General features: G+C 41.3%; 1 protein-coding gene across 2 annotated transcripts; it reads left to right on the top strand.

Moving 5' to 3' along the window:
• Positions 1 to 3,094: 3,094 nt before the first annotated feature.
• Positions 3,095 to 27,395, top strand: VSIG1 (V-set and immunoglobulin domain containing 1). Of its 2 annotated transcripts, XM_059482924.1 has the most exons (8): positions 3,095 to 3,272; positions 6,589 to 6,749; positions 12,751 to 12,858; positions 18,811 to 19,009; positions 20,488 to 20,643; positions 21,303 to 21,422; positions 22,158 to 22,284; positions 23,693 to 27,395. In XM_059482924.1, exons 1-8 carry the CDS (start codon positions 3,224 to 3,226, stop codon positions 23,874 to 23,876), a joined length of 1,104 nt encoding a protein of 367 aa, XP_059338907.1. In that variant the 5' UTR covers positions 3,095 to 3,223; the 3' UTR covers positions 23,877 to 27,395. The 2 variants fall into 2 exon arrangements, with proteins under 2 accessions (XP_059338907.1, XP_059338908.1); XM_059482925.1 differs by lacking the exon at positions 12,751 to 12,858.
• Positions 27,396 to 27,429: the final 34 nt, after the last annotated feature.

The raw sequence follows: 27,429 nt of genomic DNA on the forward strand, positions 1-27,429 counted from the left end.
GGAGCATCCTCTGTGCCAGGACCAGAGCACTGGGCAAGTGCTTCATCTCACCTTGGTGCTTGTTTTCCTTTATTTCCCCCCCCAGAAAGAGGAAAGCTTCTTGGACAAGGATTTTGCTCTAGGAAACTCTGGCTTTTGAATGGCTAAAAGGAAAATAAACCTTCTTCCTACTGAGAAAAGGGACAATATTTAAAAAAAAAGATCATTCTAGACCCTTTACAAGGAAACATAATTGTGCTTTTTGATAAGAAACTGATAATTTTATATTTGATAATAAGTGATTGGGGATTGAATACAGAGAGTTAGGTATATTTCTGACCAAGTTACTTTGAAGTGACAAGCCATGGGGCTCTCCTCAGAAGAAGAGTTTATATTTTTGTTACCTTACAGACTTTCACTCTCTACAAGATTAAAAATAGCAGTGAGTTCATTAATTATCTTTTAGACTGCAAACACTCCACAAAAACTTATAAATGTTTTTTAAACCACAAACAAGGCTGTGCAATAAGCATGCAAACTGTACTGTGCATTTGAAAATCAACTAAGGATGGATTTAGAGGCTTAAAGCAACTCTTTCACTGCACTTGTTGGAATCTTTAATTACACACTTCTCTTCATCCTCAGCCATCAGCTGTGATGCTGAACTAGAGAGCTTTGTAAATCCCTGGGTTAGACTGGGTTTGGTGTCACCACACAATTACAGATTTAGCTTATTTCAGGAAGACAGAGCAGCTGGAACACTGCTGAGTTTTGTCAAGCAAAACATAGAATTCTACAGGAAGTTTTTTAATTAGGTTTCAGGCCAACAGAAGCAACTCTTGAATATCCTGGCAGTGCTTTGTCTGGGTGATGCTGCCTTGCTTGGGGTTTGCCTCTGGGCTTCATTTTTTAATGACTGACACTTCTATTTAGAGAGTGAATATATGGGAACTCCTTGAAAAGGGAACATTTCTGAGTACATTTCAATGTACACAGGCTTGACTCACAAAGTCTGTAACACACAGCTCCTGGTAGTGGCCCCTTCCATTTTATCTCAAGATAGGAGCCTTTCTCCACCCAGAGCACAGGGACTGCTGTGCTGCTGCACTCTGGGCTGCTCTCTGCTCTTAGCTGAGCACTGTAAGTGAGGGGTTATTTTCCCACTGTAATTTAAAACATCAGACCAAAGCAGGTTTTGTTTTCTGTGTTCAGTTCCCCAGAACAGGCAGTGCTGTTCCCCAGGAGCAGTGAGTTAGGAGCACAGTCAGCAGCTGACAGGTGCCATCCATCACCTTCACAGGAGAGTAACCCTGGAGGGCCTGCAGGATTAGTGCTGGGAACCTCTGGTTTGAGAGGAATGAGCCCCTGGTGGGTAACAATCAAACATAAACACTCCTCCTGCTGTTCAGAATTCTCTAAAACAGGGTAATGGTTGTAATCTTTGCTATGAGCTCTACCCATTCTGTAACTTGTAATCTCAGCCCTTCATCCCAAAATTAAAGGGCCACATGCTGATACAGAATTTGTGTTCTTGGCTCCTGTTCTCTGGTCAAACTGAGCATTTCGGCCTCCAGGAATGTAGTTCTGTCATTTTTTAAATTGGCAAAAAGAGAATGTAACAAAGCAAAAATACATTTTAGCTGAGGGAGCTTTAAATGGCGGGGAAAGGACTTTGGTGCTGATAGATGAGAGGGAATTAGAGGACACACTGGTACTGTGGTAAAGACAGGCTCCTGCAGGTGCTGGCTTACTCAGCAGGGTGGCAGTGGTTTTTTGCATCTTCTTGAAAATTGCTGTCTTATGCAAAGGATCAGGGCTCTGTGAGCTCCCAGTCACACTCCTGGGTACCATGGAGCTGCCACAGGCAGTCCCTGAATGTGTCTGTATCTCATGTTCAGATCATTGCACTCATCCATGGTTAAATAACTGGAAATCAGCAGCAGCTCACAATTTGGGCTTTGGGAAAAGCCAGTGAAACTTCCCATGAGTGCCTGTGATGCCTCCACACTTTCTCAGTGAAGGTGAATCTAAATGCTTTCCAACTTTTGGAAGAAATCTGAGTTTGAATTTCAGTTTTTCAATGTTCATATTCATTTTTGGACTCTGGGTCCCCTGTGATTCTTGGAAAAGACATTTAGCAGTTGCAAGACTTGCCCACTCTATTATAGTTTAAAGACAGGCACTGCCCACTGTGTGGGACTCTGTGTGAGGTGTTCACAGTCAGAACCAAGCAGAAGACATCTCCAAAACTTTTGGAGATGGCTGATATAAAGATATCACCAAACCCTGCCATCCGCCCAGAGATTATTCAGGCATCTGCCATGCACAGAAATATCTGGTAGAATAAAATAATCCATAAACCCGATCCCAACAGTAACTGATGCAACCAGCAACCTGGCTCTTTGCTGAAGAATCTGCCACCATATCACATGAGAGATGAGGGAGAGCCTGGTTTTACCTTTCCCCTCCAACCTCACATGGCCAGATGCTGAACCCCACCTTCCAAAAGGGCTTTCCATGGGATCCTGAGGCATGAATTAGTCTCATGTTTTCAACAAGCACAGGAAAAGTCCCCGGCCATGTTCCCCGCCCTGGTCCCAGTGCAGGCACACATGCACGAGGCAATGCTGCCCTCTGCTCTGTCCTCAGGCACTCACTGCCCATGGCTGTGTACAGAACCAGCTCAGGGCTCTGAGTCAGCCTCAGTCAAACACCACGGAGCACAAAAAGCAAATCTGGCTCCTGCAGGAAGCTGAACAAAATGTATAAGAGACATGCTTTGAATTGAAAATGTATTATCTACACATGCCCATTTTAGAAAGGAAATGACAGAATTAACAGGAAATAAAGATTATTCATATTAGGCCTGACCCCAACACTAGTAATCAGGTTGATTGCCAAATAGGTCCACAAATACCTTTCACTGTACTCAGTGAAAGTACTTAAGTAGGCAAATACTGCAGGGCCTGGCAAAAGTGGGAGCATTTGGGCTTCTCTGATTCAAAGGTTTATTATTAACAAAACCCTTGGTTGCTCAAACCCCACAAAATGGTTTCAAGTGAACAGTCACACCACTAGTTGGAGAAAGGCACACATGTGATAAAGGAGAATGAAACAGCTCACTGACGTGTTGAGACACAGCTGATAAGGAAAACAAAAAACCAACCTCAAAAACTAAACCAGTTCAGTCTCAGTGGAAGCCAGAAGCAGCATCTGGTCTCTTTTCTCTCCCAGCATCAAGAAGATGTGTGCAACAGTGCTGAAGATATTTCCAATTCTAGCCATCCTTGCAGGTAAGAATAACAAACATTGAGATGGTGCTGGAACAAAGGAGCCTGTGGGGGTAAGAGAGCAGGTGAGCCTGATTAGCAAACCGGGAGAACTTAAGAGATTAATGATTTCAGGGTGGAATAAAATTCATGGCTATACTGCCAGACCATCCTCTGGAAATCCACAAAATGACCCCTGCCTGCCAAGAGCTTTTTGCTCAAGAACAGAATTTTAGCTTTGGTATATTAATGCCTTGCTCTGATGTCAGGAAGTGGCAAAGAGCTCTTGTGTGGAGAGTTCAGGTCTTTCATGTGTTTCAAGGTCAGGTTTTTCCATATTTGGCTTCTGTCTCCCCTTGATAATAGGGCTGGAAAATGATGCCTCAGTCCCTCAACCACCAAAAATTTTGAGGGGGGGATGCTTAACTTTAAGCATGCAAAGAATCTTTTAATTAAATGAGGACATAATACTTTGTGAAATTGAGGAATTTTATGGTGTAGTAAAAACTATGTATTACTCATATTTCAAGGGCATTTCATTGTGCTAAGCTTTATGTTTAATATATACAGCAGCAGTAATTTTAATGCTCCATGGAGAAAAACAGCCCCTGTATCCACTACAGAAAATATAAATTAGTTTCCACATCTTCTTTCCCAGATGGAATTCTCTGATTTGGGTGCCATAGAAATATTTTAAGTAGCTACTCCTGGAGTTTCAGTGTTCTAACTTTCACACACATATAAGCCCAACAGATTTTTACCTTAGATATGAAAAGCAGTTCTGACTTGGTACCATATACACTTTTCAAAGCAATGTCCTCTAATTTGAAAGTTGTGGATTTAAGATTAGCAATGTGCCCATATTGGTGGGCACTACTGACTGGGGGTTCCTGTTGTGTTCAGAAAAGATCAGCAAACTTGGATTTATTTCATGAGTGTTAAAAACTGCAAAGGACTTCAGTGAAAGTGGGAGATTCCTAATTAACTGTGACTTTGTGGGAAGGAAAGAGTTTCACTATAATATTGATGAGTAAAGACATGGATCAGCCATTTTTAACAAGTTATGGTCCTGTTCACACAAGCTGTTTTCACTGTGTTATTTCTTATTTGTGCACTTTTTAAAATTTAAACCAAAAGGTCTGTATGTAGGAAATGGGATTTGGGGTTGGAAGCCATAAATGCAAAGTGAAGCTGCCATTAACATTCATGGTGAGGAAACAGGCTCTATTTCACTCTGCTGTCAGTCAAAAGACCCATGTTGCAATTAGCATTGGTTTAAGCAGCCTTTTTACTTGAGGGAAGATTATTTCAATTAAATGTATTTCTTCAAGATATAGTTTTATGGAAACTAGAATGCTTTGTGGAGTAATTTTTGCAAAAATTAATTTCTTCTGGAAAATCTTTTAACAGTCAGACTCTGTGGCACTCCTGACTCTAAAACCAGAGAATGATAAAGAAAATATGTGGAGCAGATGACTGGAAAATTGATGTTTTCACAGAATAACACTGTGTTGAAAGACAGTACCTTTAATCCTGCAAAGAGCAGAAAATAAATACATGTAAACTGTGGCAGGAAACAATCATCCTCTGGCCAACAGTAATTCTTAAAGCTGGGAGCAGTGAACTGAGATAGCTAAAATAAGATGGCACGGCTTTTCTATTAGATCTCAGTAAGGATTAAGCTGCTGAACTCACAAGACAAGCAGAACTGGCAGCCAGTCCTGGGATCCCCTTTCCCCAAGGCAGCTTTGACACATTTAGGTCAGGCTCCAGCTATTCCTGTGACACTGTATTGTATGTCTTCACATATAATATAAATCTTGTTGTAGTTTAAACCCATTAATTTTCATCCTAGCTACCATCAACATGGAAAGTATATTATTCCCTTCTTCCTTGCAGTGAGCTTTTACTACTGAAGCCATCAAACAAGGAAAACAGTTTAGATAGGTTTGCATACTGTTTTAACTCATGAATTTGCAATATTTAATAGATAAAATGACAAAATAGATTGTTTATAAAAAGAAACAATCTATTTTGTAATTTTTAAGTATTAAATATTGCAATGACAAAATAGATTGTTTCTTTTTATAAGCAATGTTTTCTCACACAGGGCTGTTAATTTCAGCAAAATACTCTTTAGTATTACTGCAGATTCTGCTTAAACCCTCAAAAGCAGCACCCCAACAGAAGATGCACAGATCCTGCATTGAGAAAAATATTTTACATCTTTGTCTCAATCATTAATATAAGCAATAAACCCACAAGAAAATTATTATAACATGAAATTCTCACCTTGCCTCTTTTGCATAAAAAGCTCAAAAATGTTTAATGTTTTCCATCCCATTGAAAATAAGAACATTCTCAGTCTGAATCTATAGACATTAGCTTTCAAACTGGACTCAATAACCTGAAATTCAGGCTTATTTTTCTGACAGCTCTCTCTTTGCTGTCATGTGTCATCATGGCTCGTAATTCACAGAGGATAGAAACAGATAAATACTGTGAGGTGGTGCTGGATTCCTTTCATTACTGTGATTGTGTAGTCAAGGCTGATCAGAGCACTGTGGGGAAGGGCTCACAAGTTGTGTTTGCTCCCTTTCTGCTCTGAGCTCAACCAAAAGGGTTGATTGAGTTACTAAAGAACTAAACAACCCACACAGTAAAAACACTTCCAAAAAGTTTAGTTTGATTTTCCAATGTAATAGCATTGGGAAAAAAAAACAGCTTCTGGAGGTAAACTCTTAGAAACCTAAACAAAACCAAAGTAATTGGTAAAGAAAAGCAGAGAAAAGCTGCTGGGCTCCAGCCTGAGGGATCTAACAGTGCCACTGAGTCCCAGTCGGAACATAAAGGGTGTATGGAGTGAGAATACTGGAGGTGATGATGCTCCACCGTGGAGGAGACCAGATATCTAATGAAACAACGGCAAAAAAAACCAAAAAGGGCAAGAAAGGGGTGGTAGAGGGGTAGACACAGCTGTGAATGAGACTGCAAGCACAGGAGAGCACTGTGAGTACAGACAAAATCTTCAGTTTAACCACAGACTCTTACTGAGAAGATGAGTATCAGCCAGCGAGAACAAGTAGGGGTTTAGGAACTCTGCTTTTTAAGAATATTATTTGTTGTAAGGGCAAGAGCATTCTGGGGGATTAAGTTGCTTGCTAGCTTTTACTCAGGCCCATCTTGTTATTTCTGAAATTTCCACACAAGGCACAAGGGAAGCTGTGCTGAGAAGGAAACAGCCAGATCCATGCTACAGTTTGTTCAGTAACACAGGAGCAATAATTGCTGCATGGCTCCCAGGCAGCCCCAGCTGATCTGTCCATTCTCCTGCCCACAGGCCACACCAGCGGGGTCGTGGTGACAGTCCCTGAGAAGACAGTGAATGTCACTACAGGTGGAAATGCAACTCTCCTCTGCACATACACCAGTCCTGGAACCCTGGGAAATTTCTTTATTCAGTGGAGTTTTTACAGTGCCAAAGAGAGCCAGCTGCATACCGTAAGACATTTGTTTGTTATTACTATGAAATTATATTTGAGATATCCTTAAGTCCTTAAAGGGTCTTGTTATGTTAGATGGGGTTATCCTTACTACAGACCAGGTAATGTTGAGGTTCCTAACCTAGAGATTAAGGACTGGGGTGCAGGGAAATGTAGGGGCAGATGAACTATCTAGGCTCCTAGCTCCCACTGACATGCCTGACTGCCTTCACAAAGTGATGAGAAAGTACAAAAGCAATTCACATACTCAAACAACTTGCTCCGAGTCACACAGGAAATGTGAAGCAAAGACCAGGTGTCCAAAAATCACACAAGGGCTGCAGCTCCTGAACCAGCTCCCTTTTCTCTTGTCTGGCAGATATTTCCTGCCATTGTGAAAGCTGCTTTCCTGGTGAGACGCCCTTGCCTATGACAATGTGTTGTTCCCCATTTAAGGGTCAAATGAGAGCTCCTTGATCAGGCCCTGCCTTTTGGCAGCTCAGTGAGAGGAGCTGTGCATGATGGTGGGCTGTGAAAAAATTGAGCAGCAAGTGTTGGCAGCACTCTGCAGAAAGTTGTCATAGCAGGAAATTTGCCACTCAGACTTGCATTGGTATTTCCCAGCACCCCATGGCTGTCACTGTGGAAACAGAACAATTACAGGTCAAGGGCAAATGGGCCCTGCCCTTCCTGAGACCCCAAAAGGCTGCACAGCCAAACAATATCACACTCTGAGGGATAATGGGACTGTGGTGTAGGCTGGAGGATCAGCATGGAGAGGATTGGGAAGGACACCAATAGCAGCAGTGACTTGGTCTGAGCCTGAGCCTGTCGTGTGGCTGTAAGGAGCTTGCAGAGCAGCCTGGTCAGCCTGGAAGGGGTCAGAGATGGGATCTGCCTATATGTACTCACACTGCTGCCCAAACCTCAAGAACTATCTGTTAATTTTATGTTTTGGTGGGGAAATGAACCCATGAATTTCATTCCCAGCATAACACAGGGTATGAGCTCCCATCAGCTCAGGCCTGACAGGTGGTGACCAGTCAGCAACACATTCTTTTAGAAGAAGAAATCCTGATTAGAAGTGTTGCTGAATCCTTGAAGATTATTTGGATTCCTTTTCCATGCCCTGGCTTGTGCTTGTGGAACAATCATTTCCCATTGTTTTTATCCTGTTGCTAACATATTTTTTTTTCTGGTAGCTCAATCCTCCTGCCTGGCATTACTACTGAGAGTTGATGTAAAGAGATTTGACTTAGAGGAGTGTCACAGTCTACACTCAGGATATTTTTGTCCCGTTCATTATTATTTCCTAATAGTATTTCAGTAGGAGGCTTGCCATTGCTGATACAGCTGTACCTTCCATTTGGTTTGTCAATTACAGCAGAATTAGCCTGCAATTTGCAGAATGTGCAGGTTGTAATGTATTTGGCATTGAACAGCAATAGTCAAAATGTAAGAAATAGCAATTTAACCCAAGACAGAGCTGCTCACTCACCTGCAGTATATCACAGCCACAGATAAAGCCTGTATCAGTGCTAAGTACAAACTCTGGGCCCATCCCAAATTCTGACTCCAGCTGGATGAAAGACTGATGTAGGCACACCTTAGCTGATTGTGTAGCTGAGTAGTTGTTACTCATTGTTTGCTTTCCTCAACTTAAAACTATTTTATTAAATGAAGAATTATTCCTGAAAGGGTGGTAGCTACAAGTTTCCTAAGTTGCATATAATACAATATATTACAATTTTGATCCAGTATGTTACATCTTAAATTATAATTGCTTGTTCAGGTGGGAATTATAGCACTGACATAGAATCAAGCTCATCTCATCCAGATTTGTTTAGAGTATTTCTGTTCTACTGGCAGCAAATTTTCCATATTGCAACACACTAAATACCATATTTTTTTCTGGTCACAATCAAGAGAAATAAGCAGATTGCAGTTACAAGTATTTTAGAGGGAGAATCACACACTTTCAAGAGATCCAGGAGGGGAAAATCATTTGTAAACTGTGGCTAATGATGAGAAAAATACCCCCTGAAAATTACAATCATAAAATACTGTGGGTGGTTCAGAATACACTCAACAAGAACTAACCAGTGCAAGACTACCAGATGTCAGGGAAACCTTATGGATCAATCCCCCCAGTGCTCCCTCCTGGCTCCTGCAGCTCTCACTGCAGGCACAGGGAAAGATGTGCCTATAAAGATCCATGGGAAGCACTGCTGGGGAAAATTGCAGCAGAATTCCCCCATCTGAAACTCATTTCACGGCAAATTCACACATTTGGATGGCTGTGCTTGCGATGGGTGATTTGCATTTTCATTCCATAAAGTCAGTTCAGTGTGAGAAGGCCCTGGGTTAGTGCTAATCCCCCTCTCCTTGAACAGCAAGGCACAATCCCCTGTCCCTGCAGCTCTCCTGGGCTGGCAGGGAGGCTCAGAGGGCTCCTTTGCTCCCTGGGTCCTGCTGCTGTCCCTGGAGGCTGCAGGACTGGGCACTGCTCTTTTTAAAACGCCTTCAGCAACCCATGCAGTCTTGGATTCAGTCTTGGACCCTGTATCCTTTCACCACCACCTGGCAATTCCTTCCCATTTTCAACCTATTCACAATAAAATTAATGGTGCTAATGCAAACTCTGGACGAAAGGCTTGTGACTGCTTCTGGAAAATATGGTTTAGGAAATCACACCACACAGCTGAACATAAAGTTGGATTTTCACCCTCCCTCTGAATGAGGCTGGTATTTCTATTTCAGGCTGAATTTCAGAAAGGACTGGGAGCCTGAAAGCCTGCATGTTTTCCTCTCACAAGTTTAAACAAAAAGATAATCTCTCTACAAACCTGGCTCTGCCCTGGTGGCTTGGCACATTGCTGAATTGAGTTTCACATTTTGTTCCAAGTAGGAAACATATGCATGAAAATAGAGGAGGTTGCCAGCTTTGGCTTTCATTGTTTAGGTAAAACAATACTAATATACAATGAAAAAATATATTTAATATGGTAAAATGGTAAACACAACTATATTAGAAAGACTGGCACCATATCTTACTGAATACCAGAACAATAGCTTGAATTTTAATTGGAATAAAATTATTTAGTTTTATGAGATATATAACAAAGTACCAAACACTTCCTTGTAAATAGCATATGTTTGCCCTGAAAATTTTGTTGAAAATTCTGGCTCTACTAAAAATTTGCCCTTTTCTTCAGCAACTAATTGGATAACATTTTCAAATTCCATTTTTGACTATTGGAAAATTCTGCCAAATATTTTGAAGACAGGAGACTTACAATTTCTGTAAAAAGTTACAGAAAATGCATCTTCTCCCCCCTACTAAATTTTAAAATATTCCTGACATCTTACTAAATGCTAGATGTCTTGATGACCATGTTATTCACACAGGCACTATACTGAAAATAATAAGATTAAGCAGAGAAGATATTCTCTGTAACAAATATGTGTGGGAAAATATTGATTTTAATAAATACTCTTTATTTAAACAATTGAGATCATGGCCCTTTCTACAGTGGCAACAAGTAACACAGCAAGCTGTAAACATTATGTACATTTATAAATGTTATATATAATTAAGGCAAATTTATACCATTAAGAAGATTTTGGCTTTAAGCATTAATGAATGGGAGGGTTAAATTACTAGATTTTAGGACATAACATATAAAAAGCAGAGCCCATAGGTACCCCTTTACTTTACACTGCCACTTACAGTCCAGATTTACGTTTTGAGATCTATAAATTCAGATACAATCCTGGAGTGAAATCAGCAATGCCAGGAGCAGGACTAGTGTCAGTGTTAATTTAATGTCCCTAAGTGCTCAGCAGCAGATTTTACCTTGCCAGAAGGGCAGGCTGTGCTTTTCTTTACTTTGCAGCCCTGCTACTGATGCAGATCTGCCTCCCAGCACTGCCTTGGTGAGGTTGGTTTTGTCTTTTGCTGCTTGTTGTGGCATTTCCATCCCCTGCTTGCTGTGGTATTCCCCAGCCCTGTTTGCTGTGGTGTTTCCATCCCCTCCTTGCTGTGGTGTTTTTCCCATCCCCTGCTTGCTGTGGTGTTTCCATCCCCTGCATGTTGTGGTATTTCCCATCTTGGGGTGTTTTCCTGCCCTGTCCTGCCCTGTCCCCCCTCCCCAGGGCTGCCACAGGTGTCACAGCTCCAGCCCTGGCAGTTACACCAGGGGCAGGGAGCAGCCACCACAGCCAGGCTGCTCAGGCAAGCAAACAGAGCCAGGTGTTCACAGCACTCCTTTGAAGACAGCACAGCTTTAGTGGGTAAACATAAACTTTTTACCAAATGAGCCTAACTCTGCTCTTTTCCTGAGAAGTTTCTCTAGTAGAAGTAATTTCCCTCACTTGAACTTAATAATGTAAGTATAAAATCATGGAAAATAGGATGCCATACATATTTTTAACTTTTTATTTTTCCCATTTAGCCCTTAGCAATATGCCCTTTATTGCTGCATTTAAGTTTGAAATAATAACTCCCAGCCAAGGATCTTGAGAACTTTCCAGCACTGAGTGATCTCTATTTTACATATCCACAAACTGAGGCTAACACTGCTCTGCTCACCCAGGGTCCAGCACAGCCTGGCCTGGTTCATAAGGCAAAGCCCGGCTCCTGCTCAGACCTACATCTGTGCTTCATTTCATGCTCTGAGTCACCTGGCTGGCCCCAGTGTAAAGCACCTAAGCAAATGTTTGCAAGCTGAAGCCTCTGTTGACTCTTCACAGGCGAGGCTGCAGCCTTGCAAAGCCAAATCCAACTCCTGAACCCCATGCCACCCACAGCTGAAGTCACTGAAATGCTCAGGGACACTGCCTGGCCAACCAAGATGTGCCCAGGGCAGGATTCTTGATTGAAATTTTAAATTCACCATATGAGTAAAGGTCATGGATGCCTGTTACTTTTAGGCAAAACAGAATTATTGATAGAGTTCTTATGAAAATCTTCTCCAAAAAACATGAACTTGTGGCACATTGGTCAGCAACAGGGGACAAGGAGGGAAAGCCCAAAGGAGGAAAGACAAGAAAAGTGACCTGAGCACAGATGTGTCAGCTCCTTCCACCCTGACACCCCAAATTCAGATGATCAGTAGTCCCAATAGCAGCACAACTCAGCTGCTCAGCACAAGGCAAGGCACAGCCATGGGCACTGGGCCACCCCAGGTGAGAGGCAGAGAAAGGACAGCCCTGTATGTGGGGGTTTCCATCAAAGCCTCTGAAAGAACAAATTCCCCTCCATGTAGGCTGAGCAGTTCAGGGAACACCTTCACACACTTTGAGCTGCAAGACACCTGAGATGCTCCCGCAGAGCTGTCAGTGCTGCAGGGGACACCAGCCTGGGAGCAGAGCAGTCCATCCCAGTCCATGAGAAAGATGAGCCTGTGGGAAGCACCTCCTGAGACAGTGCAGGAAAACTTCCTGCAAAGAAAGGGCCTCTCTCATCCATAAGCATCTCCTTTTGCCTAGAGCTGATTGTTTAGAACTGAGTTTTATCTAGCACTTGGATGCCTGAGCAGGCACTGTAAGGAACAGCTCCATGGGGAGCAGAGGCAGCACCTGCAGAGCAGAGGGATGGAGCTGCTGGTGTTTGTCACTGCCGTTGGAGTGACTCTGGGTGTCACTGGGACCATGGGACACGTGTCACTGCCATTGCAGTGACTCTGGGTGTCACTGGGACCATGGGCACTGCCTGTGGCTATCACAAAGTGCAGACAAGAAGAAAATAATCAGGCTGTAACTGGGGTGTTTGTAGCAAACATTAGACTTTAATCTTAATGTGCCTAATTTTAGGTAGAATTTAGGAATAAGCTGGTTTCACCTTGTGGCTGACAAGGCCTGAGGTACTTTCTGCACAAAGCACTGAACATGAGGCACCTGCCCTCGTGATCAGCATGGATGGTAGGTGGGGAGCTGTGTGAGAAATGGCTCTTTGATTTTGGGGGAACATTTAAAGTCTCATTTAACTCTCAGATCAGCACATTTTTACTCAAATGCAGCATTCCCCATGCCATGGTATTCTGAGTATGGATGAAAAGTCAGTCAGTCTTTGTCAAAAGACGGTGTATGTGACAGATGCACGGGGAAGATGTAGCTGGAGATACAAGGTAAGAAAACAATCCCCATAATCTTAAGGGGGAAAGAGAGCTAAATAGCATCTACTAGATGTGTGCTACTGTGAAACCTGTATTCATATTCTGTATTGAAATCTGAAAAGCCGCACATGACTGAAATAAGTTGAATTGGATGCATGATCCAGAATTTTTAACTCACTCTATTTTTTATTGCATTTTTTCTGTCTGTCAAAATTATTTTGCATGTAGCTTTTGTGTGGGGGTTTTTCCTCCCCACCTATTCTAGGTGGCTGAACTGGCACCTTCAGGAATATTCTACCCAAAGGGTATCTGTTGGGTGTGTGCACCACAAGGATCCTCTGGGCTGAATGTGAGCCAGACTGGGCAGCCCAAACTTGGGGCTACATATTTACATAGAAAAAAAAAATCATCCTGGATCTCCTTTCTAGAATATAAAACCATTTTGAGATGTGATGGATACCAAGGACACTGAGCTGAACCAGCTTCCTCTCTGCTGTCAGCTCAGTGTTCCAGCCCTAATCCATTCCAAACTCTCTGACTGCAGCAGGGCTCCCATCTCACCATGAGGTACAGGGACAGCCTAATGTAAACTGACATCTAATAATAACTGCTGAAGGGCAGTTACACCAAATGCACTGAGAAAACACATTTGCTCTCGATGGGAATTATTCACTAAAAGTTCAGCCACAAGAATGATACTGTGAGAACATGAAAGAGCTGCTCCTTCAATATATTTGCATCAGTTAAAGCTGCTGAATGATTAATCCTCTAAAGGCTTCTGACTCCCTTCCTTTCTTCTTCAACCAGTGCACTATTGTGACAAGACACTTGTCATCATTAATACCTCCAATTCCCTGTGCAAAAAGCCCAGTAAGGGATATCCCTGTAATATCCCTACTACCTTCTGCAGATCAGAGTTTTGACAAAAATGTGTGAAAAGAAGCTGTGGATGAAAGAAGAGATTTCGGCAGGACAAATCAGTCATGTGATGTGTCAAAGAAACCAACACATGTGTGAACATTTGCTTTCTTAGCTAGCTAAGCTCAGAATCTGAGCTTTGGGCCTTCATTAACACTCTGACTGCGTGGCATTTGTTCTGTCATTAGATGGTAAGATGCTTAAGGAAGTGATGAACATTTTTCCCCTTGTTATTTTATAAATTCTGTCTGTCCTCAGAATTCAAAAAGAGATCACAATCTCAAACAAGTGAAATTCTTAATATCCTCCATTTTCTAGTAGCTTGAGAAAATGTCAAACAGAAAATGACAGCCCAATGACAGGGCCCTCTGGATGCTGGAGCTTTCCAGCTCTCCAGGCAAAGACTGAGTCACACACTGAATCCATCAGAAAAACATCATCCAACAGGATCCTAGAGCTTCACATGTGGTGGAAAGGCAGGTACTGGAAAAGAGGTCATGTCCTGAAAGTGTCCTCCAGTCAGGAAATCAGGATTCTGTGGAGATTAGTAGGACACTTTTAATGCCTCTCAAAGTGCATCTCATCACTTTGATATCCATAAGTACTGGGCATGTAGAGCATTGTGATGCAGAGACTCCAGGAGATGGGGATGGGAGGAGTCTTGACCTGGAAATTATGAAGGAGTCCATCCAAAGCCATCTGAAAGACACATATTTACACAAATTCTAGTATACATTTGTCCTGCCAAAAGAAGAAGAGAAGCAGAGAGAGGCATGTTTCTTCTAATTTCCTGCCTGCTTCTTCACACACCCCCTTCACACCCGAAGGAAGATTTTTCTACGGAAGTTGTACAACAAAAACCTGTAGGTGGGTTCTACACACTCTGCTGAACATCTGGCAGCTTTTCAAAGTCCTCAGCTCTGCTGACTCCTTCCTCTGCAGGCAAATATATTCCACACCATCACTGGGAGAAACTGCCTGTGGACATGAATGGTAACCACAGCCCTGGTTAGGATGGCTGGGCAGCAGCTCTGGGCACTGCCTGGCCACAGGCTGAACAACCAACTAAACTGCAGCCCTCTCTGAGGTCACAGATGGGCGACTGCGCTGTTCAGCAGGAACCAGTGTCTCAGATTGTAAAGTTATTAGGGACAACAGTTTTAGAAGTGACAATCTCCACTCCTTCTTCTGTCAGTTGTTTGATTAGTCACCCAGGCAGCTGCTTCCAGGAAATGTGAAAAGGCACCATTATATGATAACTTGCCTGAACAAACTCGCTGGTAAGGAGAAGCAACAACCATTAATGCACCCTCAATATTGTTTCTGCTCTGGTAAATCATCAACTTCAATACAGCTGCTCATGATTTGCTTGAGGACATGAAAAGCTTGTTTGAAGGGAAGTATAGCAGATTTCTTTTGTATTTTTTTGCATTCAAGATGATGCACTTAAAATATATTTATCACACAAGATTAAAAAGGTTTCTAGAAGAAGTCTACCATTGCCTAAATATACAGTTTTCCCATACATACATTTTAGATAATATGGAAAGAAAAGCCAGTGATGTGTGTCTGTAGGAGAAAACATTAGCTGGCAGTTGCCCAAAACCAGAAAGTTTTTCATAACTTCGAGAGGAAACAATATTTTACTTTTGAATCAAAACAGAAACACTTTTGCAAAGATTTTCATTTCAGTTTTCTGAAAGCAAAAAACCAGCTTTTCAAGGACAGCATAAAACCACTTTGAACCAGGGTTTAAAATATCCATTTTGAGTGTATTGTTTAAAATGGACTATGAATTCACAGCCAATTAACTGAAACATATTCCTCTTAAATGAAATTTCCTGTGTACACAGTCCAATCATACCTCTGGGACAAGAGATACACTCAGCAATTAATCAGAACATTATTCAGCCTTTTTGGTGTTTACCGCCTTCCTTCAGGCAATGAACTCCAGAGCCAGGGAGATAAGCAGGGAACAGGAGAGAACAGAGAACAGGCAGGAGCCTGCAGAGGAGCTGAACACATTGCCTGAGAATGTTTCACTGCTTTATGTCCATGGCTGACAAAAAGTGATCCAGTAAGAAATTCTGTTTGAATCTATGAAGAGAAGAAATAATCTCTGCTGTGTTGACACCTGCCTCAGATTGAACAGCATACACAAAATATTTTCTCTGCATTCATTGATTCAGAAAGAGAGAACACAGGATTAGTTTTTCAGTGCATTGTATGAGGACTTGAGCATGTAACTCACCCTGACTCCAGGTCAAATACACCAAGGAGCACTTGCTCCTCTGCAGGGTTTACTGGCATGCCCTGACTGCATTTACAACTTGCAGTGCCAGTCTTATTCCCAGGAAGATGGGCTGTGTCTAAATGAGCATTCCATGGACCCCTTCTGCTACTCTTTACTCTCACATAATTCCAGATCACTCTGAGGTAGATTGAGTAGAATTTAGTCCCTTTGTCCAACAACCAAGCCTTTAATAGGGTATGATGGGCCTGACACTCCTCTCATGCTGCAGCAAGACACACATTACCTCATTTAGATCGCTGTAGAGCTTAATGTCACATTAGTGTAAGGAGCTGATGGAACCCCTTTCACTGCCCTACTCCAAGAGTGCAGCTGGAGAGGAGATGGAAATCCAGCCCATCACTGTTGAGAGCTATCCAGGATATCAACCTCAGAAGAGGCTGAAGTCAGAATTCACGGTTCTTGTAACTTCAGACTCTTGCAAGAAACAGTGATAAATAATACTCAGCTATTGCTCACACTCAGATAAATGTAGAATGAGACTAATGTGGCCTGTGTGCTTTTGTGATTTCAGGTAGACAAATTTAGATGAGTGATTTGTTTAAACCAAACTCCCTATTTTGAACACTCTCCTTCCCCAGGGAATACAGTGTGTCCATCCAGACTCTGGTTTGGCAGTAGAGTTCCATCTCCAGACATTTGCAATGCACAAAATCAGTTTTAAAACCAATGGTGTTGCATGTACTCAGTGGAAACTGGGAGCAGTATCCAGCTTCAGCACTTTCTAACCAGGTCTGTCATCGAGCTGACCTCTTACACTTCCCCAGTGTGCCAGCAGTGTTCCACACCTTGGGAATGCTTTGGTGTTCAGAGCCCTGCCTCAATTGTACCTGGTGTTTGTAATCCTGGGGCAGGGAAAGATAAAGTCTGGCTGAGGAGTATGCAAAGCTGCTCTTGAGAGAGGGCCAAGCTGCAGCCCTGGAGCTGCTGGTGCTGTGCAAGCTGATTCTGACCTTCATTCCAAAGCCATATCTTTGCATAAACCAGGTGTGCTCTGACAGTTTTGGAGTGTACCTTGCTTTAAGCTAATAAAGGCTTTTAGATAACATTTCTTAAAGACTTCAGTCAACACTGTATCAGGGAGGATAAACAGAATTAAGAATTAATATTCTTAATTCAAAATGCAATCAGTTGATCTGTGAAGTAAAGCAAATTGTACTTCTCATCAGGGATCTGCAGTATCCCTAAAAGGCAGGGAACTTTGACCAAAAGGAAATTTTGATACCAGTCAAGTGAGAATGGCCTGTGAAGAGGAGTCTGTGAAACTTTTTCCTACAAGCATTTTCCTGCTATTTCCATTAAAACATGCTGTTAGTTCAACTTCAGTGATGATTCTGAAATACTGCCAGTAGGAACAATGTTAGATCTATTTGGTTCACAACCTATAATTCTATATGGACACCTCTCACAAGTTTAGAGAAGTGACTGAGTGTGCTGGAAGTGTTCACTTTGCCTAGGGTGTGTATGTAGACACAGGGGAACATATTGCCTACCCAAATACTGTCATTTTTATACAACACTATCATTAACACCTCAGAAAACAATTAATGAATCGTAGTTTTCCACATCTTTGTTCTTTCAGATCTTGGTTTCAGAGCAGAGTTAGCTTGGACAGAGGGCAGGTGCTCCTTGAGAACTACTACACTTACCCCAGGGCAGATGAGATATTGCCGCTCCTAAAGAGATTCAGGGCCCAAGGCTCAGATTGCCATCCAGGCTCTGCAGTGAGCACAATTCTACCTCTCCTCTCCCTCAGCAAACAACAAGCTTGGGCTTATGAGGCCACTTCTACTCCACAATGCTGCTAAGGGCAATTGATGCTACTGAAGTCAGTGAAATCAGTCAATGTTAAATCAGCAATTTTTATTTGGGAGGAAATGCTGCATAACTTAGAAACATTTATCCTTACTATGCCTATCATTTGGCAAACCATTTTTTTACTATTTAGTAAAAGGGAAACTTCTTGATCCCAAATAGGAACTCCCCAAGCACTGAGGCCAGCAGGTGTTCTTTACTTCCTCCCTGATATAAATTCAAAAAGCAAAGATAGTCCATGACACTGCTGCCAAAGCTGATGACACAAACAAGAACAGCATGGCTGCTATAATTGCATGTGTGATGACTCTGCTCTGTTCTTGTACTGCATCCTCATGGCTTTCAAATTTACTGCCGAAAGATCAGGTGCCTTGTTTGCTTAGACCTTTGTCTTGTGAATTCATTTCAGTCCTCTGATTGTGGAATTTTACAGAATCCTTTCCAGATTCTGTATCTGGAAAGCTCTGGAGCCCCTCACTTTTTCCAATGACAGATACATATAGTCTTCTCATAATCTTCTACTCAGCCTCTTATTAATGCTATTACAAATTATCAGTGCTTCACTTAATACCATTATTCACTGTGCATGACTTAGCATTTTTTCACAGAATCGTCATTTGATGGTCAGTGGTCTTGCTTTTGTTTTTGCAATTGCATCAGTCTGTGCTTGGAGTATGCACAAAGATTTAGCCACTGTCAATTACACAATTAAAAATACCATTTCTGAAAAGCTTGTTTTTTAAGGACCTTTAGAAGTATGTATTCAAATGTAATATGTTTTCATTTCTGCTTTCTTGAGGGAGGAGGCAAGAAAAGGGGGGACATTGCTTGGCTTTAATCAGAAATCAAATATATTCTGAGTACCAAACAAAGCAGCAAGATCTTTTGCTATTAAACTAACAATTGTTTCTTTATCACAGATCTATTATTATTCAGGAGGCCAGTCTTACTCCTATGGAGCATTTAAGAACAGGATAACAGCTTCAACAAGTCCAGGGAATGCATCAATAACAATCTCCAACATGCAGCCCTCAGACACTGGTTCCTACACCTGTGAAGTTTTCAGCCCTCAGGGTGATGCTGGACAGAGTCAAAAATCTGTGGTTGTCAATGTGCTGGGTAAGTGCCTCCCCTCTCTATTGCTGTATTGTCTTTTCCATCCCATATTATGAAACACTGAATTCACAGCTCCAAATACGTAGGGCCAGAGGGAATAACAGGCTGTGGTAAACAAGGCCCATGATGCAGAGGGAGCTCCCTGAGTCACTGCTGCAGTTTCCAAGGGCTCTGGAGGCAGCAGAGCCTGGCTGCCCTCTAGCTTCCAGCCACAGCTCACCTGCTCCCACTCCACAGCTGCAGCAAACCTCACTCTCCCAACACTGCCCTTCAGAGTCACTTTGTGCTCTGCAAAAGTTCCCTTCTGTAAGCAGGTAAGAGGGTGGCTGGAACTACCCAGCTTTGCTCCATTTTTCATACTGGAAATCAAAGTAATATTAGTTTTGGTTAAAATAAAACACCATTTTAGCTGGGAGTGACAACTTCTCACTGAAACCACTTCATGCAGCCCCAGCATGGTCCAAAACTTTGCTAATTGTACCTAATGTTTATCATAGTGACTTGCATAAATCTAGGGAAAGGCAGCAGCACAGCCCAAGAGTTCTGACTCACATCAATTCCCAAAACCTCTAGAAATGTAGTATTTATTGGATGAAAGTAGTACAAAGTTTGTTTTGTGTGAAAGAAAGCAATAATTCAACCATGAACAGGCAAAGCAGAAGTGTGAAAAGCAGATGAACTCGGTAGCACTTGCCTATCTTCCAGGGATAAGCAAAAAATACATGTAAACTGATTTCCTGAAAACCAAAGCACTACTGTCTAAAATTCCCAAAACAAATAGTAAATCTTGGAGCAGTAGAATAAAGGATTACGCTTTTTACATGAAAACCAAGAAAAGTTGGTTTGGGCTACGTTCATTGCTGGTGGTTTCCCTTGACAGTGCTCTAAAGAACCACAAAAGCATTTCTGGAGGTAGGAAATGAAAAACAGTGGTGTAAGTGAAGACAGAATCTTCCCTTTTGTGCAAAGTGAGGACATTATATAAAAATGGATACATTTTTTAACAGAACTATAACTGATTTATTTCCTTCACAACTGTTAATATACTGAAGGAATTGGGACTTGATCCTCTCCCTCTCTGTGGCAAAGCTCCTGCCTGCCACGTCTAAATAAAAATAATGTTTTTCTTTTTCTAAAGAAAAAGAAAATGTTGTTGTTTTGTGGCAGAATGTTGTATGGTGAATAGTGAGTGGCCCATTACAATGAAAATAATTGACAGTTGTAGTCTCAACACCTCCCTAACAGTTAATATGCAAATGAAAGACAATAAAACTGTATTCTAGGCCATGTACATATATTTAATATTACTCAATTTTTTAATGGGAGAGGCTTTGGTCAGTTCCATAACTGAGACTCTGCTCTTGGATGGAAACCTGTAGATGGGGTTCAGCTCTTTGCTCACAGCAGCTTGTTACCAGAACTTGGGGCGGATGTTTGCAGCCCAGGTGTGCACTCCTGATTTGTCTGTTCTCATTTTACAGTCAAACCATCAAAACCTTTCTGTAAAGTAGAAGGAACCCCTGAGAAAGGCCATCTGATCTACCTCCTATGCAACTGTGAAGAGGGGTTGCCTCGCCCCACCTACCACTGGTACAAAGTTGATGAGAACACCCTCAAGCCTGTGAGAGAACAACTTGGTATGTAACCAGAGGACTAACACACCATGTTCAGAATCTGAAATTCCAGCAATCCAAATGCTGTGTATCACACAGGCTAATAAAAATTAATCCTTCTCTTCCAATAGTCAATGTCACAGGATTGTATTTTTACTTATTCAAATCAACTGACAGCAGTCAAAACCACAGGATGCTTTTACTATTTAATATATATATATATTTTAAAAAGTTGAAGTCCTGTCCATGCCTTTAAATTGTTAAAATGAGAGAAATATATATGTCTTTACATCTCTCTTCCCTTGAAATTTTGAGTGAATTGAAGTTGAATCAATTTGTCATTCAAGTACTAGCACATCCTTCCCTCCCAGAAATTTTCTGGACCTGTTACATTTTCATTTGTGGAGTTACACAGACAACCACAGAATCAGTCTGGGTAAAACAACAGCCAGACTGGTTGGCAGAGTAGGGGCTTCCAATACACCCCTAAAAAATCCACTGGAGCAATTTTCAAGGAAGGTAAATATTTTATTTTAAAGAATATAAAAACCCACACGAATAAATCAATAATTGCTGAACCCTTTTTCTAATATATGAATAGCTCTTTGTTACCCACTACAGAGAACTGTTTGCCTCTACAGAATAAAAAACAGTAATGTGTACCTGCTCTCCACTTGTCACAGATCCAAACTCTGGCATTCTTTACATTGGCAACCTCACCACCTTTGAAACTGGCTACTATCGGTGCATAGCCAGCAACCAGCTGGGGAACAGCACCTGTGAGCTGGACCTAACAGCAAAACGTGAGTAAAACACACCAAAGCAATCACACCTTTGAGGGAGGACATGCACAGCTTGCAGGAAAATTCTTCAACAACTTTGAAGCTTAGATTTTTTATTTATTTTTTTCAAGTAAGAACAGAACAGGATTTGGAGAGCTCTGGACTTTTCATTCAGGCCTGCCCAGGCTTTATGACGACCTAGAAAACTGATTTAACATCCTCACCTTAATTTCCTGCAAGGAGCAGGAACTGGACCTGGTTCTGACTGCAGAATCTTTGCTGAGAACAGACAGACAAGGAGTTTTGAGCAGTTTCTTCCAGCCAACAGCCCCACTGAGGTCTCCCCACCCCAGAAATTACAACCATCAGTGAAATGTGGCAATGCAAGGATCGGGGCACTGGAGATGTGACCACTAGCTGAAAGACAGAACTAAAGGCAGCCTGGATTTCAGGATGTGTTTGCAATGATTGAAAAGCAAAGGCTTTTAGCTATTGTCAGTATTACAGCCCAATAATTCCCTTAGCCAGGCACAAACAGGGAGTTTGTTGGGATGGGGAGCTACCCAGTGAGAGAGGAGGCAGTAAGAAACCACCCAAGCACAGGGCTCTCACTTTCCTGGAGCATCTTTGGCCACCCTCCTGCAAAGAGTTCTTTGAATCCAATCCCTTCTTTCTGCTAAAGGCTCCTGCACTAAATTTCCATGGGATTTTGCTATACTACTACTTTATAAAAAGTAATTTTTTTTTTCTTTGCAGATTCAGATGGTGGTATTGTTGCTGGAGCACTGATTGGAGCAATTCTGGCAGCTGCTATAATCTGCATTATTGTCTGGGTCTTAACCAAGAAGGCAAAAAATAGGAAGTCATCAAATAATGAGATGCAGTAAGAATTTCTGTTTACTTCATTTAAGACAATTATTTTTGTAAAGCACTGCTGTAAAGAACTAAAGTGAAATGCATAATACAAGTTTTGAGAAAACTTCCAGAGTGAACATCTGCTTTTGGGGGATTTTTACCTGTTGGTCTTTTAACAGAAGGTGCCATTGCCCTCTTCCCTATTTTAACAGGCAGCTTCCACTTAGCAGCATCTGAAACAGTGAAGTAAATGTTTTTAAACAACACAAACTAAAGTGGCAAGTTATAAAAACAGCTCTTTAGAGTTAAAGTTAATGGGGTCTGTTAAAAGCAGGTCAAGGAAGTAAAAAAAGAAAGAGCAGCTAAGGGTCACCTCAGGAAATTTACTAATATTTAAACACAGAGGGCTCAGGTCAGTGCTATCTGAAATTACAGGACACACACTTGGGATACTCCCAGGCATCTCAGATTGCAGGAAACACAAGGTTTAGACAACAGAATGGAGCCCAGAATGTCCATTTTGATCCTGTCCTGGAGATTTCTTCTCTGTGCTTTGGTTGCTCATTTTTCCCCTAAATTGCCAAATCTTCAGAATAGGGATAATCTCATGCACTGTGTAGACTGTTTTCAGCCCATTGATGTAAAATGCTAAATAACTACATACAGTTGAGGCCAGAAAAAAACTGTGACTTCCCTGTAGCACAGGTTTAAGACTTCCTAATACGGAATTCTACTAACCCAGACCAGTGATCAGTTGCTCATGCCCCTGATTTCTGCTTTCAGTTGATGCAGCATTAACACCTAGTTTTGTACTTGGATCCTAATAAATCTTACTGCATTGAATGAATCCACTAGCATCTGATATTTTTTACCATGTGAAAGTGCTTCAGTATTGGGAGTTGGTTGATTATTGTTTTGATAAGATAAAAGGAATTAATACCTGTTACTAATATTTTTCTAGATTTCCATATTTTCTAAAATACAAAATATATTTTATATTACCTTTCCAGATTTCAGTTTTTTCATAATTCTTTTCTGACTGAACTCCATTTTTCATGCACTTCAATGGGACCCCAGATCTACATGGAATTTCCCAGAAAGCTCACATGAAGCAGCAGGTTTTGCTATAACTCCTCAGATGCTGCCAGCACTCAGTTTCCACTTCCCTGGCACAACATTTAAACATATTAAAATCTATTTTATTCTAATGGGATCACTTAAACCAGCAATGCAGATGTCTTTCTAGCTAATATGCTGTCAGTCTTTCTGTCTCAGACCAGTGGTGGTGTAACCTTTTCACACTATCTTGAAACAGTCATCATAACATCAGAGTCACTGTTCAGATAGCAAATACAAAGATTCATTATTTTGAAAGACTCCAGGGTACATGAGATTTCAGCATGTGAGATCACAATCCTAATCTTGTCTTTCTGCAGAGAAATGGTTCAGAAACAATCCAATGCAGACTATGTTCAGGTACCCAATGAAGAAAACATTCCTGTGACCACAGTTCCATCAAGCAATGCAACAAATGAATACCCAAGTGTTGAGGAAACAGCAGCTCCTGCAACACCTGAAAATGATGAGAAGCAAGAAGCAGGAAAAGAAGAAACAGCCTAGAGTTTATAATAGAGTTTTCTTTGTCACCTTTGGACCCCTTTGTACAAAAATTGTTGTCATTGAATTAACATACAAGCATGACTAAAACTTGTATTCAAGGCATTTGTATTGAGACCCACTGGGGTGGATTAAAAAGGGTCTGTTACACAGGCACTTTGTAAATAGCAGAAGATTTGGCCTTTAAAATGAACCAAATTTCTTTTATTATCTAGTTATACTGCACAAAAAAATTAAGTATAAAAAGAGTATCATCAACATCAAACTATTTTGCAAAACTAATTAGGAAATGGGCTGAAGCATTTGTCAAAGTAAGAGCTTTCCAGTGAACTCCCAGTAATGCTGTGTGTGCACAGAGTTCAGAACCACAGCAGTCTTGTCCAGAAACAGTGTTAGCCAGCCTGCTTCATGTGCACCAAGTAATCATGGCCAGTACATTGCAGTATTTCAAGGAACTGATTTTGCACATCAGAAGTAAAAACAGGTTACATTATTGTCATCAGAATGCTGAAACATCTGTCAACATCTTAACAGATGTTAAGACCTGAGTCAAGGTAATCTTGCATGTCTGAATTCCACCTAAGCTAAAAAAAAAAAAAATCCTGGAAAATTTTACCCCGTTGCTGCCTGACATGGAAAACATTCTGTCAACAGTGACCTCCTTGGCCTAAAGCTCCCAAGGGTGCCAGTGTTCCAGAGCTGTCTGTTTCAGCAATTCTGATTTTCAGTTTAATGGAACTGGCATTTGGGTACTCAGCAGCACATTCCTCATGACACACAGATAGAGTTGCTTTCAAAACTTAGAAGTGACACTGCCTTCTATACAGCACACGAATTTTGATTGCTTCCTCTGTCTGAGATGATTTAAATCTCTTTCCAGGCTAGTCCTACCCACTAAGCAATATACTCAGGCTACTTTTCTTCTGTTCTCTTATCCCAGTGTAGCAATCTGTCTTTTACAGATGAAAGCATCAAGAGGGAGGTAAGTGGTGCACAGCACACCAGCAATGACACTGAGAGCAGCAGTTGAGCCATGAGTGCCCCCTTGGAAGAAGAAAAGGGAATTAAACCATACACATCTGGGTCACCAGACAATCCTTCTCCCTGGGCCTCATTTCTAATGTTACACAAACTCAGTTTTTCATAAAGGCAAAGATAACCCTTCCAGAAAAGCTCAAGGACCATTTGCTCAGGCAAATGCAGACCCACAGCCTTGCTGATACAGGCAGACACTGCTTTCAGTCTCATGCACTGCAGGAAAACATATCTGGCTCAGGTATCTCAAGTTTTTTGGCACTTAAGTCCTTCATAGGATCATTATATTCATAAATCCTTTGGTGACTGTTCCTAGACTATAAGCATTAGTTATATGTAACATTTATCTTTAAGATTTCTGGGCTAAAATTTTCAGCTTCAGTTCCTACAGCTCTAAGTATGTTTTTCAAAATAGTGACTCTAAAAAATATATATAAAAGGAAAAAAAAAGTGGATTAAATATTTAAGGATGTAAGGCATGAGATCTTAGTTAATATTTATTTTGGATCTTCAAGCATAATTGTATTCATTGCTCTTTCCTCAGTTTTCTGACTTCCAAATATTTTTGTTTGATAGGTGTGTCCCATCAAAGTGTTAGCTTCATTCCAGACTAAAATAGCATTAATGGTATTCTTCTAGCACTATTTTAGCCAAAAACCGTTTGTGCCAGTCTGTGAGGGTCACACCCTTGCTAATACCAACTGCCACGTTGTAGCAGTGGATCCTCAGACTCCTCTCTCCCCAGAATACCCGGGGTAAATCTCAAATTGGGATCTATACAGAAATCTCCTTAACCAGGCAGCTCTTATTGACTCTGTGCCAGGCCAAATTCCTCCCTCCCATCCTGCCATCCAGGTTAAGCAGCTTACTGAAAAGATCTGATATTGACAGCCAATTTGTGCAAACCTGCAGGATGATGACATTAAACTCACTCAGAAACAGCAAAGGAACAGTCAGTACTACCTGCTGCTCTTTGAGTGCTATTTCTTACTGAAGGTGTTTCCTGATGATATAATTCAAACCAATTATTGGTCCAAAGGCTTGGCTGACAACAATAATTTAAAATACTTTATCTGACATTCCTAAGCATTCTTTTACTGTTGCCCTTCATAGGAAAAGATTAATGGCTTCTTGTCACTGATTTAGCTGCATTAGCTCTTCTAAAGCCATTTCCTGCATGTATGTTCTTGTCACATTGTTCTTACTGCTACACCTTTCCAGCTTCCACACCTCTGCAGCATTATTGTGATTCAAGAGGGGACTCTATCATGTGGTCATATTTCTTTTAATCCTTCCTCCATCTCACTTCCCACATTGATCTGCTGGTATTCCTTACCTAACTTGCTACAATAAGATAGGAGCTTATGCTGGTGAAGTTGTCACTAACTTCTGTAGACAGTACAGCCTTCCTAGAACACCACAGCTTTTATATTTGTTAAAAAAGTAGAAATTGTTCAAGTTGTGTTTAAGTTTTTACATAAAAGAAAGGAATAATTCACCACAATCTTGACTAATGACTCCTCTCATACTTCTAACTGCCAGTGAGTAATAAATGGTAGTAAAAAGGCAAAATAAGAAGCAAAACAGGCTGCTAGGAGCAAGGAGATAAAGAAAATAACATGTATTGGAAAATAACATGTATTTGGAGTTTCTTACCATAGTGTGATGTTTTCTGTAAGCTTTCTGGCAGATGTTTGTTCTCATTTTGGTGTTTATCTAATGTTTATTAAGAAGGATGGAGCACCATTCCCAGCTCCCCACTGATACTCTTGGCAAAGCACAGGTCCAATTAGGTACTGATCCACGGTGTGTAGCTCTAAAACCCTGCAGAGCTATGCAGGATGAACAATCATTTTTCAGAATAAGCTTTAGATACTCCAACAGTCTGTGCTGCATGGCCCATTTATCTTGCCATAGGGAGTAGGGATCATTTATATGGACATCAGAAACTAAGCCAACATTCAAGCTACCATCTCCTAAGGGAAGCAGATTTACAAAGCTACAGAGCAGGGTTTTTGCTATGCAAAAACCAAGAATGAACACAGAACTCTTAGCTTCAGCTGCTCTCCAATCAAATTTTCAGCCATGCCTGTGCAATATATAAGAAACATTTACTCAATCAGGTTCCTCCTTCAATCAAGGTCTGCATGGGCAGAGTTTACTGTACAGGCAAGTTATCCCTCCTGCTCTTAATGAGTCTCCTCAGTGGAATTTAACCTGCATTTTGTGTTCTAAGATACATTTAAAGTCCTTGGTGAAGGTATTTGTATGGTTGTTTCTGTCTTGCTTATCAAAATAAAGTGCATTACCTTAATCCCTACAAGTCAAACTGTAGAAACTGCCAGCTTGCATTTCACCCTTTCCTTGAGGCTGAAGAGCAAACATGTTGCATTTGCATTCTGTGTAGCGGATGGCAGGGCTTCATCTTGTTGTTCACACCCCAAACATACATAGGATGTATATTTAGAAAATACTGGTTTTCTTACATGTCAGTTTAATAAAGTTTTATAATACAAAAGAC

Source organism: Ammospiza nelsoni, chromosome 15, assembly GCF_027579445.1.
Source record: "Ammospiza nelsoni isolate bAmmNel1 chromosome 15, bAmmNel1.pri, whole genome shotgun sequence".
Taxonomy (NCBI): Eukaryota; Metazoa; Chordata; class Aves; order Passeriformes; family Passerellidae; genus Ammospiza; species Ammospiza nelsoni.

Excerpts from the sequence above, each read along its gene's own strand:
- VSIG1 (XM_059482924.1), top strand. The coding sequence starts at position 3,224 with ATGTGTGCAACAGTGCTGAAGATATTTCCAATTCTAGCCATCCTTGCA. Across the intron at positions 3,273-6,588 it reads AATTCTAGCCATCCTTGCAG|GCCACACCAGCGGGGTCGTG; the intron begins GTAAGAATAACA and ends TCCTGCCCACAG. Across the intron at positions 22,285-23,692 it reads TCATCAAATAATGAGATGCA|AGAAATGGTTCAGAAACAAT; the intron begins GTAAGAATTTCT and ends GTCTTTCTGCAG.